The 17,605-nt window shown below is 50.8% G+C and overlaps 2 protein-coding genes across 2 annotated transcripts; both read left to right on the top strand.

Annotated features, from left to right (window-relative positions):
- Nucleotides 1-1,332: 1,332 nt before the first annotated feature.
- LOC119100046 (acetylcholinesterase-like) lies at nt 1,333-15,757 on the top strand. The gene is made up of 4 exons (XM_037223160.1): nt 1,333-1,737; nt 2,845-2,905; nt 2,994-3,104; nt 14,924-15,757. The coding sequence occupies exons 1-4, from the start codon at nt 1,391-1,393 to the stop codon at nt 15,755-15,757; spliced, it is 1,353 nt and encodes a 450-aa protein (XP_037079055.1). The 5' UTR covers nt 1,333-1,390.
- Nucleotides 15,758-16,146: 389 nt separating this feature from the next.
- On the top strand, nt 16,147-16,727 carry LOC119100045 (carboxylesterase 4A-like). The gene is made up of 2 exons (XM_037223159.1): nt 16,147-16,563; nt 16,689-16,727. The coding sequence occupies exons 1-2, from the start codon at nt 16,147-16,149 to the stop codon at nt 16,725-16,727; spliced, it is 456 nt and encodes a 151-aa protein (XP_037079054.1).
- Nucleotides 16,728-17,605: the final 878 nt, after the last annotated feature.

Raw genomic sequence — 17,605 nt, 5'->3', positions numbered from 1 at the left:
ACACTTTAGATTAGACGCGATGATTAGACGGCAAGCGTTACGATTAAGCTATTTCAACCTTTTGGACAGATTTAGCTGCATACATCGTGTGATGTCTTCGTCCAGCGGTACGACTCAGCTCGGTCAGAAAGAGACGGCTAACGACGCGGCGATCTGTAATGGACCGAGTCCAGTGGCGTACTGCCCCTGCTATACCAGGCAGGCACGACATAACATTTAGTTCAGGTGAGCTACCACTTATAAGTCAGCTTACACACACGCACCTATCATGCGTCCCGTACGGTCCGCCTCGCGACGGTGGTAAGCGCCCGCGGCGATATGTCGCATTACACCGCGCGGCCGAGGCCGCGGCGCGACACGGCAGGGGCGGCATGCTGTGCCTCTGTGAAGGCTGGGCGTGCTCACAACACATCAGGCAATGGAAACGATTAAAATATTAAAACCCCGTTTCTGAGCCACGGCTCAGAGGCAATTCAAGCATTACCGGCAAAATAAGCGGCCAAACAGATGAGTGTTCGAAGCACATTTTGCATCACGCGAACTTGCCTCCCAGCCACAGGTAAACAACGTTCCATTTCATTCGACGTGGAAGCATAATTCATCTTCGTTAAAGTGCTGCCATTTTGGATGTTCATCCCATTAACATTAAGCACAAATAATCGAGCAGTGGCCCGCAAGCTGATCTGCAAGCTGCCTTTCAACAATCAACACTAGCTGATGACGAAATTAATAGGATCGCGTGCTCAAAAATGACAACCGTAAAGCACGCGATGTTCTAAACATACTGCACCTAACTAAGGTGCCAAGGTAGATACATGTGTGTGATGCCACTGCAACTGTAGGTGCATACGGTTATCTCCTTGAGACTTCGGCTTGTCTCGTAATTGAAGGTGATCGTGCTTCTCTCTGATTGTGGTTTTCCACTCTCTCGTAAGTCTTTGGCAGTGCTAGACGCGTACATCTGCAAGACTGGCACATGTCCAGAAAAAGTCCCTTGCCATGTTGGCGGCGGCGAATGCAAGGAGAGGCGGATGAAGCATGGCGCCCGGAAACCAACGTTGGGAGGTGGACTGCAGCGCACGCTCCGAAATGTCCTACATTAACACCGAGCTCCTCCGATGAGAACAAATATAGTATCGCGAGCGCATGTTCCATCCATCTTGCAACTGAGCCACCAACATGCACAGATGAGGTCGTGCCATTTGTACGCCCCTGCGGCTCATGGCGGACCTCAGTCCAGAGCTTGCATGTCTCTTGCCTTCTTTGTAGTTAATCCGCCCACGGAGTTAATCCGAGACTTCGGCCGGCCCTTGTCAGTGCCACGGACCCGCTGAGAGCGAGCACACCCGTCGCTCTCCCGCTCGGCACTGTCGTCCCCCGCACAGCGACGATGGCCGTCCTGCTACGGAGCGCGCCGGCGGTGCTGCTGAGTCTGACGCTGCTGCTGACCGCAGCGGCCGGCTACCCCGACGTGCAGTCCCGCCCGCTGGTCGCCACGCGAGAGGGCATCGTCAGGGGCGTGGCGCGGCGCAGCGCCGCCGGCGGCCTCTTCTTCGGCTTCAAGGGCATCCCGTACGCGCGCGCGCCGCTCGGGCCACTCCGCTTTCAACCGCCGCAACGCCACCCGGGCTGGGCGGACGTGCTGGACGGCCTCAAGCACGGCCGCACGTGTCTGCAGTACAACGCCTTTAAGAACAACAGTCTGGAGGGCGACGAGGACTGCTTGTTCGCCAACGTGTTACACGCCGCAGCTACCGGCGCTGGGAGAGAGCCGTTGGAGGTTTGCCAGGTCATGGTCTTCATCCACGGCGGTTGGCTTCACGATGGGCAGCGGAGACGAGGAGGTATACGGACCGAACTACTTCATGGACGAGGCTGTGGTGCTGGTGACCTTCAACTACCGACTGGACCGTTCGGATTCTTCACGGCACACGATAAGAACGCTCCCGGCAACTACGGTCTGCTGGACCAGGTGATTGCTGCTGCAGTGGGTCCGGGATAATATCGCCAGATTCGGCGGAGACCCCGCTACGGTGACCGTTTTCGGCGAGTCAGCGGGAGGGGCCAGTGTCTCGCTTTTGGTGCTGAGCCCCCCTGGCGAAAGGCCTGTTCCACCACGCCATCAGCCAGTCAGGTACGGCATTCGCAAACTTTGCGGGCAGGTGGAAAGGCGAAGGATTTCACCCAGAAGTTTGCAGAGCAGCTCAGTTGCTCTGTCGACGATGTTTCCATCATGGTCAAGTGCATAAGGAATGCCCCCTCCGAGGATCTCATGGAGGCTAAAAAGAAATTAGGCCTGCAAGAAATGCTTTTTCATCCACGGGTGGACAACGAATCGGAATCGCCGCTGCTGCCAAAGGATCCGCGTTATCTCATCAATAATGGGGAATTCAACCTGGTTCCATGGATGAACGGCATTGCGGAAGAGGAAGGAGCACTGTTTGCTCCGTTTTTTCTCCGAACCAAATCAGTGGCGGAAGGTGTGTTTTCAGGAAATCCCATTACATGGGGCATCCTAACTGGCTTGATTAGCGAGTTCGGGGCCATTCCGCTGGGACTGTGGATCGGACTCAAACGTGGAGATCGCCAAAGTGATTGACTTCTACGTCGGCAATGCCACACTCAGCCATACCCAACCCTCTGCCGTTCCTTCGAGCTGTGGGAGACCGACTGTTTGTTGCTCCCATGTCGGAGGAGGTGCGCCTCGCGTCACTCCACGCGCCGGTCTACAAATACGTGCTGGATTACAGAGGACCTGGTCGCCTCTCCGCTGCCGAGCTGCTTGGAATTGATGCACCGTACATGGGTCCCTCGCACGGTGATGACTTGGTTGTACCTGTTCAGCAACGCAAAGCAGGCAGCGTACCCGGCCGACTCGCCGACCTACACCATGATCCGCTTCATGGTGAGCCTGTGGACGAGCTTCGCTCGCACCGGTCGGCCCAGCTCAAACCGTCCTGCCGACGCCCGACTGGCCTGTCTTCACCGAACAGAGCCAGCGCCACATGCGGCTCAATGCGGAACCCTCAGTCGGGGAGCGGCTGTTCGAGGAGCGCGTGCGCATCTGGCAGAGCGTCCGTATGAACGAGGCCTGGCGGCACGAGGTGCAAACCAGCTGCCTGCCGGCCGGGGCTGAGTACGGAGCGCGCAGGCGGCGCTCGGCCCCTTAAGCCTTTGATGATTCAGTGGCTGGTGTACGACGCTGAGAACCGAGCCAGGCTGCCGGCAGGTGTTTCAGCAGCCGCTTCCAGTCGCGAGCGCTGACGTGACGGAGACCAGGAGCCCGGCACGCGCTGGTTTTGCCGCAATCTTTTAAGTGGGATGCGTTAAGTGATTGTTAGAAAGTAAGTCTGCCACGTATATGTGGAGCACACGTCGAACTGTCGATTGTGGACACCACTGGAACAATGACTCGAAATAAAAGCTATGAATGGGTACGTTAGCATCTTACCTCGATTAGTTATTCTTAACGTAGGTCGATCGCTGGCCTTGCCACAGCACGCTGAGATGTGCCGTCACCGGGATGTGCGACGTCCGTGACACCATGGGGTGGCTGCTGCCACAGCACGCTGAGTGGTGCCGTCACCGGGATGTGCGACGTCCGTGACACCACGGGATGGCTGCTGCCACAGCACGCTGAGTGGTGCGTCACCGGGATGTGCGACGTCCGTGACACCACGGGGTGGCTGCTGCCACAGCACGCTGAGTGGTGCCGTCACCGGGATGTGCGACGTCCGTGACACCATGGGGTGGCTGCTGACACAGCACGCTGAGTGGTGCCGTCACCGGGGTGTGGGACATCCGCGACATCATGGGATGGCTGCATGTTTTTTTTTCCCGCGTGACCATTTCAGAGTTTCCAAAAAGTTCGTGGATTTATTCTAGCGTGGCTTTGGAGATCCGATGAAGCAGGCTTCTGGTGGTTTCTTGTCTTTGTCAAATGTATGTCTTAATCGATCGAAAATTTTGGTAAGAAGATTGATCCTGCCGTTCCTGACAATATTAATCTCGGAAGTACCCCGCCCGACTGGGGCACGGGCTGAGAGATGAGATACAGACCTGATAACAAAGGGTTGGTGGCGTGGCTTGTACTAGTGAGAGAGGTCACTGGAGGCGACTGTGGTGAACGGACCTGATCAGGTCACAGCAGGCCCCAAACTGGAGTCATTGTGGGTCCAGATCCGCGCTGTGTCTCAAAAAGTTATGGTGTGCTCAATGTGCCGGCCCCCCGAGACAGACGCAGGCCCGAGTCACTGCGGACCTCGGTGAGCTGGAGCAGCAACACCAGAACATACTCGCCTGTCACAGTGGACCCGTCATCATATCTGGTGACATCAACATCAACACCTGCAGCAGCAACGAGAGCACCGCGGCCAGCAGGTTCAGAGAGTCCTCACAGCATACTCTCTGCAGCAGCATATCAGCGGGCCCACGTTCCGGTCATCTAACTCCACCATCGATTGTATATTACAAACGGTGGCGTTGAGCGCGGCCGGCACGCTGCACTGTGACTATAGTCTCCATGACTGGTCACGTGCTCTAGTGCCGCTAGCGGAACCACCGACCTGCGCAGGTGCGCGCTAACGGCGAGATGCTGGCGGTGAAATGGACTTGACTGAGGCGAATCGACGTCTCCAAAATGTGGACTGGGGTCCAGTGTACGGGCAGTGTCGATCCAGGAGGACCAGTGCGACTATTTCCTTGCAGTGACTCGTCCTATCGTTGATGCTTTAGCCACCGACGAGACGTTTTAAAAGTGCGCAATCCTACAGCACCACCTGGCACGGAAGCTACTAAAGACCTGATGGCCCGGCGGCGTGCTGCCACTCCGTGATTATCACCGCGAGACGATAAGGCCAAACCGGCAAGTCAGGTCGGCAGTGCGTCGTGACACACGGGGGGAGATTTGACACGTGTGTACGGAGGGTGACGAACGGGCCCGATGTGGCGCAGTGTGCAGCTTGTCGTCTTATCTAAGCAGCCGACCAGGTCCACACCTAAATGCGGACGCGGATGACATTAACTGGTACTTCGCCAGCATTGGTACAGCGACCGCCCGCCAGGTGGACTCCTCGGGGCCGGAGCTGGCGGTACGCCTGCCGCGTGTGGCCACCGGCCGGTTCCAGGTATCGCCCGTTACACCGGAGCAACTGCGACGCGTCATATGCCCGCATGCACAACACTACATCGTGCGGTGCAGACGAGTGGTGTATCCGGTCTTTCAAACTGTGCATAGACGCTATTTGTCCCGTGATCGCCCAGATTGTCAATTCCAGCCTGACAGCCCAGGTAGTTCCCGATTCGTGGGAGCTGACAATAGTACATCTTATCCAAAAGACCGGCCAAAAATCTACTGGTGTTTCTAATTAAAGGCCTATCTCAATTTACCGACTATCGCTAAGGTTACCAAACGTGTAGTTTACGAGCAGCTGTTTGAATATTTTACCTCTCATCACCTGTTCTCGTATAGTCAACAATGGTTTTAGATCACATCACTCCATTGACACGGAGCTTTTCACGGTAACCGCAAAGTTTTTGAGGCCGTGGATAAAAGGGAAATCACCTTGATATGCCTACTGGACTCATCCAAATGCTTTGATGATATCCCACTGATGGACTCCTTAGACTTAGAAAGCTCCAGCCGTACAATGTTGATGTACTTTGGTTCGCGAACTACCATACTCCAAACCACGTTCACCAGGTTCTCGTCCAGAACCCCCTGGCGCTTCCTCTCTGTCCGTTGGCTTGTGCACAAACCCGATCGGAACCTACCAGGGCTCAGCGCTCGGCCTGCAGCTGTACAGCATTTATGCCAATCATGTGCCGCTGTATGCTCATGACGCATGCATTGTGCAGTACGCAGACGACACGCAGGTTTTAGTGAGTGGGGGAGGCCCGGTGACATTGTACGCTGATCACATCACGGAGCAAACATCTTTCACACCTGTCCAAATGGTTTGGCAAAAACGGAATGCAAATTAACGCACAAAAACACAGCTCATAGTCCTCGGCACGCGTCAAAATCTTCGGAACCTGCCACCGGCTAGCAGCAAATTTATGGGCGCCACTGTAAGCCAGCTCTACTTCCGCTCGAAACCTGGGTGTTGTCTTTGCACTAGTGCATGACGTTTCACTGCGCACATGATGACGTCGTGCAGCGATTGCCCCGGCGCTCTTAGTCGGCCTCAGCCACAGCCGGCACAGTCTGCCTCAGGCCACACTCATTACTCTCGTCCAGGGTCTAGTCATCTCACCCACCCGTTACTGCATCTGTGTGTACGAAACATGTAATGCTACTCAAACATCACGACTGCAGAAGCTGCTGAACTTCGCAGCACTAGTCATCTCTGGGCGTCGGAAATATGATCATGTGAGCGATGTTTTACGAGATCTCGAGTGGATGTCTGCTGACAACATGCTCTTGTATCACACACTGACTTTTCGAAAACGTATCCTGCAAAGATCCCAGCCGGAGTCGCTATCTGATCACCTTATCCATAGACACCATGTTCACCATCGTACAGCGAGGCAGGATGATGTGTTACATGTGCCGGTGATCAGATCCGAATCGGGAGGGCGGCGTTTTGTTTACTCCACCGTGACCGCCTACAATGCACTACCGCAGAAAATTCACGACCTGAGCCTTCCACAATTCAAACGCGAGTCGCGTAGTTATATCATACAGCAGCGGATCAATACAGATAGCGACGCCTACTTCAAATGACTAGCGAATGTGAGAGTGTGTTTTGCGTATGTTTGCCTGTGTGTGTACGTGTTTGCGCGAGCCTCCCTGACCTACAGTGTTTTTATTCCATCGCACGGTTCTGTAATATCCACATTCTGAGTGAGTGGAGCTTATGACGTGTAATAAATAAATAAATAGACTGTACTTTTGGCTTGTCAGTTGTTTTTGGTAACATGAATCAACTAAAACTTTGCCGTCACAACACAAACTGTAGCTGCCGCTTGAGCCTCCGATAGCATGCCCTGCCCATTAACCCAAATTCGACATTTCAGCCTATCCTGCTACACAACAAAATTACATTGAAAAGCTTGCTTAGGCCCGTGGATAGCACTTTTACACTGCATGCACAAAACTAATAGTTGAGACAATCATATTGTCAAATGCGACGGCGCTTTGAGCAGACTTTTGCGCGACGTATTGAAAACTAAAAGCTGGATAACGCTGTTAAAGGACACCCTTTGCACAATTTTGAAGGCGCTCTTACGCTAGGCCAGCTCTATTCCGAAAAATGCGTCTTAAGTCCCTCAGTGTACTTCTAATGAGCATCATTTCCCCTTCCCATTTTTTCCGGCGGGGTGGAGTCTGAATATCTCAGCGTGAAATTGTACGTAAAGTTTGCATCTGCGCTGTAATAAAAAATGCATGAGTGCTGTTTATGATTTAAGCGCGTGTATTCGTGTGTGTATCTACATGTGCGCATGTTAATACATTATGTGACGTGCGTTCTACCAAGGAATAACTGACAACCATATTTCAGGCCAGCGATATGTATCTCTGCATAATGCACGGGAGTCTCTACTTTATGGCGCGGACAGAAATGCTTTGCTTAAGTGTATGGCCTTGATCTAAAATGGCTAAAATTTGGTCGCCATGGGAAGAGGCTGAAAGCTCAGCACAGTTGTAATGCCCGGTGACAAGAACAACCGACGGGACTTGAGAACTGATGCGTGAAAGCAAGAGGTGAGCATGAACCCATTAAGCGGTTAATACGTTAATTGACTTACCTTTTTGCTAACTGAATAAACTATAAATTCTTAATATTTTCCGTTGGAGGTTTAAATTCTTACGAATTTTCCATTGACTTCGGAGCGTTAAGCTTTGTGGGTTGGTTTGGTTCTAGGCGTTTTGGCGATTAGACGGTTCAGGGATACTTATCTATGCGCTTTGGTGGGTATGCGTCTTTTTTCCTTACCCTTGTCTCATACAGTGAGGGGGGTAGATGCTACCCTGTAAGGTTTTCCGAGGATTTCTCTCCAGTGTATCTTTAATATGCCTCAATTTTTCGTAGCTTATGGTTAGCTCGTTATACTGTTTTCACAACCAAAACGATCTTCTGGCATGTTTGGTTTCCGAGTGCCGACAGTTTTCAGGAACACTGCTAGGCGATCCCATGTGGCGAGAGGACGGGAGGCAAACGACGAATCCACCGAACGCTCGCGGTAGGGCCGACATTGTCATGGAGCTAGAATCGCTTTTGAACTAGGGGTGGAGGTGAAAAATTCCATCGCAAAAAGACCGTGCGGCAGCGAAAAATCCATTCACAAAAGACGGAGCTTATGAGCTCGTGACGGATGCTTCAGCGAACAAAGACATCTATTTCACGTTGGGCAATGGTCGTTATGTCAGGAACCTGACAAAACTATTTCGTTTTTAACATCTTAGACCATTAAAGTGAAACAGAATACATTAACAACTCTATCGGGTGGGGGGAGGGGGGGGGGGGGCAAATTGACCCTTCCCCGAGGACTTTTACCGAATGGTTTTTGAACAGCGCGGCGTAGACGCGCCACATTTTGCATAGCTGTAGAAAATTGCATAGCAGATCGTTTAACATACCAATTTTAGATGTACCTTGCAACGTCACGACCTATGACAGGTCAAAGGTCATTCCATGGTTTCAGCGAAGGCAATTTCTAGGGAATCGTTCAATCTGATACAACAACGGAGTGTTTGACGAAAACATAAACATCCGAGATGCTTTCATAGGCACCGCAAATATTGAATGAGCAAATTGCGTTGACCTAAGGTCAGGTGTGATGGTCAGACCAAGGTCAAAACCAACCTGATTTATTACTCTAGGGCTTGCTGTATGGGATAGTTTCTGGTGCTCATTTCGAATTTATTGACAGCAGGAACCGCATCATACATTTTCAATTGACTTCTTAGAGGTCAGAATAGGCCATTGACCTCAGACGACCCGGGTCCAACGTTTTGTTTTAGGAACATACTGCCTAGCGTAATCTTTGTCGCCTATTCAAAGGAAACCGCAGAGCAGTCTTGGATCATTTTGGTCACTATGACCTTCAAACAGTCAAACAAGGCGATGACCACAAATGGGCTTGTGACCTTTTGCTTAAAGGACAGTTGCCTAGGTTCTGGGGGCGCTTTGGAGACCAACCTGGAATTTGACATTGTTGGACCTTATTTGACCTGAGGGTCATGACCTAGGAAGCTGGAACCCTAAACCTAAGTGAGTTCACATATAGGTCAAGACACCCTGTAATTTGGTGTCTCTAGCTTTCTTAGTTCCCGAGATCGCAGAGGGGGGTTCAAATTACCACCCCCCCCCCCCCCCACACACACCCCCGAGCGAAGGGTACCTAGCTGGCCAACCGGGCGCGTGTTTAAAGCATAGTAATTTCATTACAGTATTATGAGCATAACAAATTATTAACACTAATAATTTGATGCTGCACTTTTTCAGTTACCTTCCACAGCACTTTTAAAACAAAACAAAGCAAAAGCAAAGCAAATTCAATAACACTATAACAACAGAAAATTCAACAAGCACAAAAACACTCAATCAAAAAACATTGGACTTCTACACATCAGCCCCAGCACCAAGTCAAACACAATAGATATACTTCTGGCTTCTGTTAAGGTGGGCGTCAGGGAAAAACTAACACTTTGTCACTGTTTCTTACAAAATATCAACACTTATTTCCATGAAAGTAGCCTATGCCTAACTTAAAGAGGCAGCTTACATCATCTCATCCTGTATAACCTGTTTGTATCACAGCAGCAGTTGTGTGTTACTGATGCTTGCACAAATCCTATTACCACTTGCCATGCACTTGACCAACTTAACCCAACTTAGAGTAGCCCAAGTGATGAACATCATCTCACTCACCTATCTGTTGACAGCAGCACTTGTAATAAAAACATGATACTTAAAGCTAGTTTTTGGCTGGTTTCAACTTACATTTTAATTCAGTTCATTTTTGCATGCTTGTTGACATCAGACAATGTTGACAACATGCAAATTAAAAACACTTAAAATCACTTTGAACAACTTATTTTGATTGTCATGGTTAGCCTGTGTCACAGGCAATAATGGGTATGCTCCACAAAACAATTTCTCTTCCCCAAAAATAACATAACTTCTAGATGACCATGCCAGCATTGCTGCTTGCTTTTTAAGCTGCAGCAAATGCATCCATTTGGGCTTGTGTTTATTCATATTTAATTACAGAGTTTGAGATGATGGCTTCACATTTTAAATATGGTGGTTTGACTATTTGTTACATAGCAATACTTAACTCATATTATAATTGCTATGCAGCTTGGAGTATCCTTGTGTTAAAAATATAGTGAATATATACAGTACAGTCATTTGCCAGTCAGCAAACCATGGCAACTATAGAAAACATCTGGTTAAAGCAGCCATGAGGGACACTCTAAGAAATTTGGGGCAGATAACCAAGAATATGTAACAAAATAAGCCAAGTCATGTCTTGAGGCATCATAATTTGTCTTGTCAAAACTCGATGCATATTAAAACAGAAAATGGCTAACTCTCGTTACCAATCATGTGTTGAAAGCAGGTAAGCAATTACCTGGTCCACAGGAGACTTACCGGCTTCTTCCTGCCCCCCCCCCAAAAAAAAACAAAAAAATATTCAGTGCCTTTTGCATGGTCTGCTGGCAGAGGGCCTGGACTCACCCCTAAATATAAATATTAATCGTGAATCACCAACCTTCGAGATTAAAATGCGAAACAAGTAAGAGGTTGGAATGATGCTCGGCTTTGGATCACGTCTGAAAGCCTCAAAACGTTGCATAGGGGTCTGGCATGTGCGATTAGACGATGTCAGGCAGGAGTGAAAAATTCACATCAAATATGGGGAAAAAGAGTGAAAAATTCCTTTTCATAGGGTGTTGCTTTACACCAAAAGTCGGCAATTCTAGGACACTGGACATTGTTACATTAACGGGGCCTACATCACACATATATGCCCAGACCACACAAAACTACTTAACCATACGCTCACAATTAAAGAGGCAACACGTGTGTGTGTGTGTGTGTGGTGTGTGTGTGTGTGTGTGTGTGTGTGTGTGTGTGTTGTGTGTGTGTGTGTGGTGTGTGTGTGTGTGTGTGTGTGTGTGTGTGTGTGTGTGTGGTGTGTGTGTGTGTGTATGTGTGTGTGCATGTGCATGTGTGCGTTTCATGATAGCCACGTGGCATGGGTTAATAAATATTGCCATACAAAACGTAAAATAGAGGGATATTTGGGAATAAGGGCTCTTTCCATGGAATATCGTGGTGAATTATCACATACATGACAACGTATATGCCATCTCCAATGGCGTGTTTTGTAGCGTGATCTCGTTAAGACCATACTACTAGCTTTTTTCGCGAAAAGCTAGAAACCAGGCTGGAGTACAAATTGTTTGTAAGGCAGTTAGTAAAACTCAGAACATAGAACTTAGTTTGAAAACTTTGTTTTGAATTAACAATGGAATGGTCGCGTAAGTCCCCCCACCCCCATACTTTCGGTCGGCGTTATGAAATAGGGCGAGTCAGTTTGTTAAGGAGCCAAGTACTTCCGCAATGGAACGCATTTTTTTCGTCTATTCTTACTGCTCAAACTTATGGCTTCTGATCACAGCAATGAGATGTACCCCCGAACGAGACGAGCGCGAGTGCGATATGAGCCAGCTGCGCCGGTGTTCACACGACGCCACGGATGTCACACTGGGAGACGACCGCGAGTGCGATATGAGCCAGCTGCGCCGGTGTTCACACGACGCCCCGGATGTCACACTGGGAGACGAGCGCGAGTGCGATATGAGCCAGCTGCAAGGGTGTTCACTCGACGCCACGGATGTCGCACTGCAGACGACATTTATCCGATCGGCATGTTTCGAAAAGATTCAAACATTTTCGTGTCTTGCAAAGCCCCCGAATCCTGAAAACGGGGATTGAGATCTTGAAAATTAGGATTCGGATCTTAAACAAAAACCATAGGATGGATACTGAAGCCCGCCCATCGTAAGCTTGTAATCACAGATTTCAGAGTATTCTCAGCTGTAGCTTACAACCCTTGCATAGCACAAAGTAGAACTGTGAAATGCACACGATGAGATTAGACGCGACGGCAAGCGTTACAATTAAGCTATTTTAAACCTTTTGAAGAGATGTAGTTGCATACATCGTGTGATGTCTTCGTCCAGCGGTACGGGCTCAGCTCGGTCAGAAAGAGACGTGTAGTGACGCGGCGATCTGTAATGGACCGAGTCCAGTGGCGTACTGCCCCTGCTATACCAGGCAGGCACGACATAACATTTAGTTCAGGTGAGGCTACCACTTATAAGTCAGCTTACACACACGCACCTATCATGCGTCCCGTACGGTCCGCCTCGCGACGGTGGTAAGCGCCCGCGGCGATATGTCGCGTTCCACCCGCGCGGCCGAGGCCGCGGCGCGACACGGCAGGGGCGGCATGCTGTGCCTTTGTGAAGGCTGGGCGTGCTCACAACACAATCGGGCAATGGAAAACGATTAAAATATTAAAACTCCTGTTCTGAGCCAGGCTCAGAAGGCAATTCAAGCATTACCGGCAAAATAAGCGGGCCAAACAGATGAGTGTTCGAAGCACATTTTGCATTACGCGAACTTGCCTCCCAGCCAGAGGTAAACAACGTTCCATTTCATTCGACGTGGAAGTACAATTCATCTTCGTTAAAGCACTGCCATTTTCAATGTTCACCCATTAACATTAAGCACAAATAATCGAGCAGTGGCCCGCAAGCTGATCTGCAAGCCGCCTTTCAACACCATGGGTCATTGCTAAAGGTCATCATGGGCTGCGCAGACCGGCGAGTACTCATACCAGCTGGGAAGGTTGGGTTTACAAGCTGGGGAAATTGCGGGCGCGGGCAAACGGCACGTGTACAAGTCCTAAAAACTACGGGTGTCACCACGGGTCCCAGGACAGCAGATGCTGATTGTACGTTTGCCAGTAGCCAGGTTTTCAAGGAAAGGTCAGCACAGCACAAAACCCTGCATAGCACAAACAAAGCGATGTTTTCAGCATTCTCACATATAAATTAGTAGCACAAGAAGACTAACACAAATTTTTACGAATAGTTGACTGGGAACTGAGCGAACGTTGACACCGGGCACACAACCCAGGCAAAACTTTCACTGATGTTAAAATGCCGGCGCAGCAACATGTACGCTAAAGACATCACATGTAAAAGAGGCGAGGAATGCAATACAAAATATAATGACAAATATCATGCTAGATAAAGCATTTCAGTCCAATCGCGACCACAAACGTAACAGCAAAATACATTTACATGAGATACAGAAGCTCTAAGTTATCGTGCGAACAACTGCGTTTGCATAATGATAACATACCTTACATGCACTGAAACTGTAAAACATAGTGAACGTCAGTACATCACATGAATGCTTTACAGCAGCCCACTTAGGGAAGTCAAAGAATCACGTCATAGATTTAAGTGTTATGTAAAAATGACATCGTACAACAATCCCGATCCACTTACTAGTCTTGGTTCATGAGCCTGCTGGTTGCCGAACAACATTCAAAACAAGCACATGACCTAGAATAGGTAGCTTTGAAACAGTTTTTAAAGCTTGTTAACTTTTCTTAAAATCACGATACCGGTCCATGCTGTCCAAAATATCCAACAAACAGTTAAGGAGTTAGAAGACCACTCAGTGCATCTTTCAGAAAATGAAATGTGTCCGTTGGATTTTTTCCACTTTTGAACATCATTAACATTAGTGGCGTTGCTGGTGAGAATCGCAGATACTTTTGATACCGTATCATCCTAGTCTGCATAATTTAAACTCCAATGGCTCGCATAAAAGGGGTGACACAAATCATGAACATGAGCTCTTGAACAGAGGAAACGATTTTGTCTGTGAGGCAAGCAGAGTATTCATTTATACTTGAATCGATATAGCTATGACAATTTTTTACACCTTGATATCTGGGTTGTCTAAGCTAGAAACATATTACATCAGCATCTGACCATCCTGAAAAAGTCGGCACTGTGAAACGCACCACATAATCTTAAGATTGCTCTTTCAGCTGAAAACCCATATAAATCTGGAAAAAGCCTTGTAAGCATAAGTTGCAACGCTAAGACCGTTATCAAAGTATAAGTGATGCTCTTGCTCGCGTGCCCCTGTAGCCGATGAAATTCATAGGATCGCGTGCTCAGACAATGACGACCGTAAAGCATGTGATGTTCAAACATACTGCACCTAATTAAGGTGTCAAGGCAGATACATGTGTGTGATGCCACTGCAACTGTAAGTGCATACGGTTATCTCCTTAAGACTTCGGATTATCTCATAATTGAAGGTGATCGTGCTTTTCTCTGATAGTGGTTTTTCACTCTCTCGGAAGCCTTTGGCAGTGCTAGACGCGTACATCTGCAAGACTGGCACATGCCCAGAAAAGGTCACTTGTCATGTCGGCGGCGGCGAATGCAAGCAGAGGCGGATGAAGCATGGCGCACGGACACCATCGTTGGGAGGTGGACTGCAGCGCACGCTCCGAAGTGTCCTACATTAACACCGATCTCTTCCCATGAGATAATATCGCGAGCGCATATTCCTTCCATCTTGCAACTGAGCCGCCAACATACACAGATGAGGTCGTGCAATTTGCACGCCCTGCGGTTCATGGCAGACCTCAGTGCAGAGCTTGCATGTCTATTGCCTTATTTGTAGTTACTACTCCGCCCACGGAGTTAATCCGAGACTTCGGCCGGCCCTTGTCAGTGCCACGGACCCGCTGGGAGTGAGCACACCCGTCCCTCTCCCGCTCGGCACTGTTGTCCCTCGCACAGCGAAGATGGCCGACCAGCTCCGGCGCGCGCCGGCGGTGCTGCTGAGTCTGACGCTGCTGCTGACCGCAGCGGCCGGCTACCCCGACGTGCAGTCCCGCCCGCTCGTCGCCACGCGAGAGGGCATCGTCAGGGGCGTGGCGCGGCGCAAGCGCCGCCGGCGGCCTCTTCTTCGGCTTCAAGGGGATCCCGTACGCGCGCGCGCCGCTCGGGCCACTCCGCTTTCAACCACCGCAACGCCACCCGGGCTGGGCGGACGTGCTGGACGGCCTCAAGCACGGTCGCACGTGTCTGCAGTACAACGCCTTTAAGAACAACAGTCTGGAGGGCGACGAGGACTGCTTGTTCGCCAACGTGTACACGCCGCAGCTACCGGCGCTGGAGAGAGCCGTTGGAGGTTTGCCAGTCATGGTCTTCATCCACGGCGGTGGCTTCACGATGGGCAGTGGAGACGAGGAGGTATACGGACCGAACTACTTCATGGACGAGGCTGTGGTGCTGGTGACCTTCAACTACCGACTGGGACCGTTCGGATTCTTCACGGCACACGATAAGAACGCTCCCGGCAACTACGGTCTGCTGGACCAGGTGATGCTGCTGCAGTGGGTCCGGGATAATATCGCCAGATTCGGCGGAGACCCCGCTACGGTGACCGTTTTCGGCGAGTCAGCGGGAGGGGCCAGTGTCTCGCTTTTGGTGCTGAGCCCCCTGGCGAAAGGCCTGTTCCACCACGCCATCAGCCAGTCAGGTACGGCATTCGCAAACTTTGCGGCAGGTGGAAAGGCGAAGGATTTCACCCAGAAGTTTGCAGAGCAGCTCAGTTGCTCTGTCGACGATGTTTCCATAATGGTGGAGTGCATAAGGAATGCCCCCTCCGAGCATCTCATGGAGGCTAAAAAGAATTAGGCCTGCAAGAAATGCTTTTTCATCCACGGGTGGACAACGAATCGGAATCGCCGCTGCTGCCAAAGGATCCGCGTTATCTCATCAATAATGGGGAATTCAACCTGGTTCCATGGATGAACGGCATTGCGGAAGAGGAAGGAGCACTGTTTGCTCCGTTTTTTCTCCAAAACAGATCAGTGGCGGAAGGTGTGTTTTCAGGAAATCCTATTACATGGGGCATCCTAACTGGCTTGATTAGCGAGTTCCGGGCCATTCCGCTGGACTGTGGATCGGACTCAAACGTGGAGATCGCCAAAGTGATTGACTTCTACGTCGGCAATGCCACACTCAGCCATACCAACCCTCTGCCGTTCCTTCGAGCTGTGGGAGACCGACTGTTTGTTGCTCCCATGTCGGAGGAGGTGCGCCTCGCGTCACTCCACGCGCCGGTCTACAAATACGTGCTGGATTACAGAGGACCTGGTCGCCTCTCCGCTGCCGAGCTGCTTGGAATTGATGCACCGTACATGGGTCCCTCTCACGGTGATGACTTGGTGTACCTGTTCAGCAACGCAAAGCAGGCAGCGTACCCGGCCGACTCGCCGACCTACACCATGATCCGCTTCATGGTGAGCCTGTGGACGAGCTTCGCTCGCACCGGTCGGCCCAGCTCAACCGTCCTGCCGACGCCCGACTGGCCTGTCTTCACCGAACAGAGCCAGCGCCACATGCGGCTCAATGCGGAACCCTCAGTCGGGGAGCGGCTGTTCGAGGAGCGCGTGCGCATCTGGCAGAGCGTCCGTATGAACGAGGCCTGGCGGCACGAGGTGCAAACCAGCTGCCTGCCGGCCGGGGCTGAGTACGGAGCGCGCAGGCGGCGCTCGGCCCCTTAAGCCTTTGATGATTCAGTGGCTGGTGTACGACGCTGAGAACCGAGCCAGGCTGCCGGCAGGTGTTTCAGAGCCGCTTCCAGTCGCGAGCGCTGACGTGACGGAGACCAGGAGCCCGGCACGCGCTGGTTTTGCCGCAATCTTTAAGTGGGATGCGTTAAGTGATTGTTAGAAAGTACGTCTGCCACGTATATGTGGAGCACACGTCGAACTGTCGATTGTGACACCACTGGAACAATGACTCGAATAAAAGCTATGAATGGGTAAGTTAGCATCTTACCTCGATTAGTTATTCTTAACGTAGGTCGATCGCTGGCCTTGCCACAGCACGCTGAGGTGTGCCATCATCGGGATGTGCGACGTCCGTGACACCATGGGGTGGCTGCTGCCACAGCACGCTGAGATGTGCCGTCACCGGGATGTGCGACGTCCGTGACACCACGGGATGGCTGCTGCCACAGCACGCTGAGTGGTGCCGTCACCGAGATGTGCGACGTCCGTGACACCATGGGGTGGCTGCTGACACAGCACGCTGAGTGGTGCCGTCACCGGGGTGTGGGACATCCGCGACATCATGGGATGGCTGCATGTTTTTTCCGCGTGACCATTTCAGAGTTTCCAAAAAGTTCGTGGATTTATCTAGCGTGGCTTTGGAGATCCGATGAAGTAGGCTTTCTGGTGGTTTCTTGTCTTTGTCAAATGTATGTCTTAATCGATCGAAAAATTTTGGTAAGAAGATTGATCCTGCCGTTCCTGACAATATTAATCTCGGAAGTACCCCGCCCGACTGGGGGCACGGGCTGAGAGATGAGATACAGACCTGATAACAAAGGGTTTGGTGGCGTGGCTGTACTAGTGAGAGAGTCACTGGAGGCGACTGTGGTGAACGGACCTGATCAGGTCACAGCAGGCCCCAAACTGGAGTCATTGTGGGTCCAGATCCGCGCTGTGTCTCAAAAAGTTATGGTGTGCTCACTGT

The sequence above is a fragment of the Pollicipes pollicipes genome, unplaced genomic scaffold (assembly GCF_011947565.3).
Source record: "Pollicipes pollicipes isolate AB1234 unplaced genomic scaffold, Ppol_2.1 Scaffold_4881;HRSCAF=5763_pilon_pilon_pilon, whole genome shotgun sequence".
Taxonomy (NCBI): domain Eukaryota; kingdom Metazoa; phylum Arthropoda; class Thecostraca; order Pollicipedomorpha; family Pollicipedidae; genus Pollicipes; species Pollicipes pollicipes.
Note: the sequence above shows the minus strand (reverse complement) of the source record. Positions and strands in the feature narration are given on the sequence as shown.

Coding starts and splice junctions, on each gene's coding strand:
- LOC119100046 (XM_037223160.1), top strand. CDS start 1,391: ATGGCCGTCCTGCTACGGAGCGCGCCGGCGGTGCTGCTGAGTCTGACG. Junction 2,906..2,993: donor ACACCATGATCCGCTTCATG/GTGAGCCTGTGG, acceptor TTCACCGAACAG/AGCCAGCGCCACATGCGGCT. Junction 3,105..14,923: donor ACGAGGCCTGGCGGCACGAG/GTGCAAACCAGC, acceptor TGCTGACCGCAG/CGGCCGGCTACCCCGACGTG.
- LOC119100045 (XM_037223159.1), top strand. CDS start 16,147: ATGTCGGAGGAGGTGCGCCTCGCGTCACTCCACGCGCCGGTCTACAAA. Junction 16,564..16,688: donor ACGAGGCCTGGCGGCACGAG/GTGCAAACCAGC, acceptor GGCTGCCGGCAG/GTGTTTCAGAGCCGCTTCCA.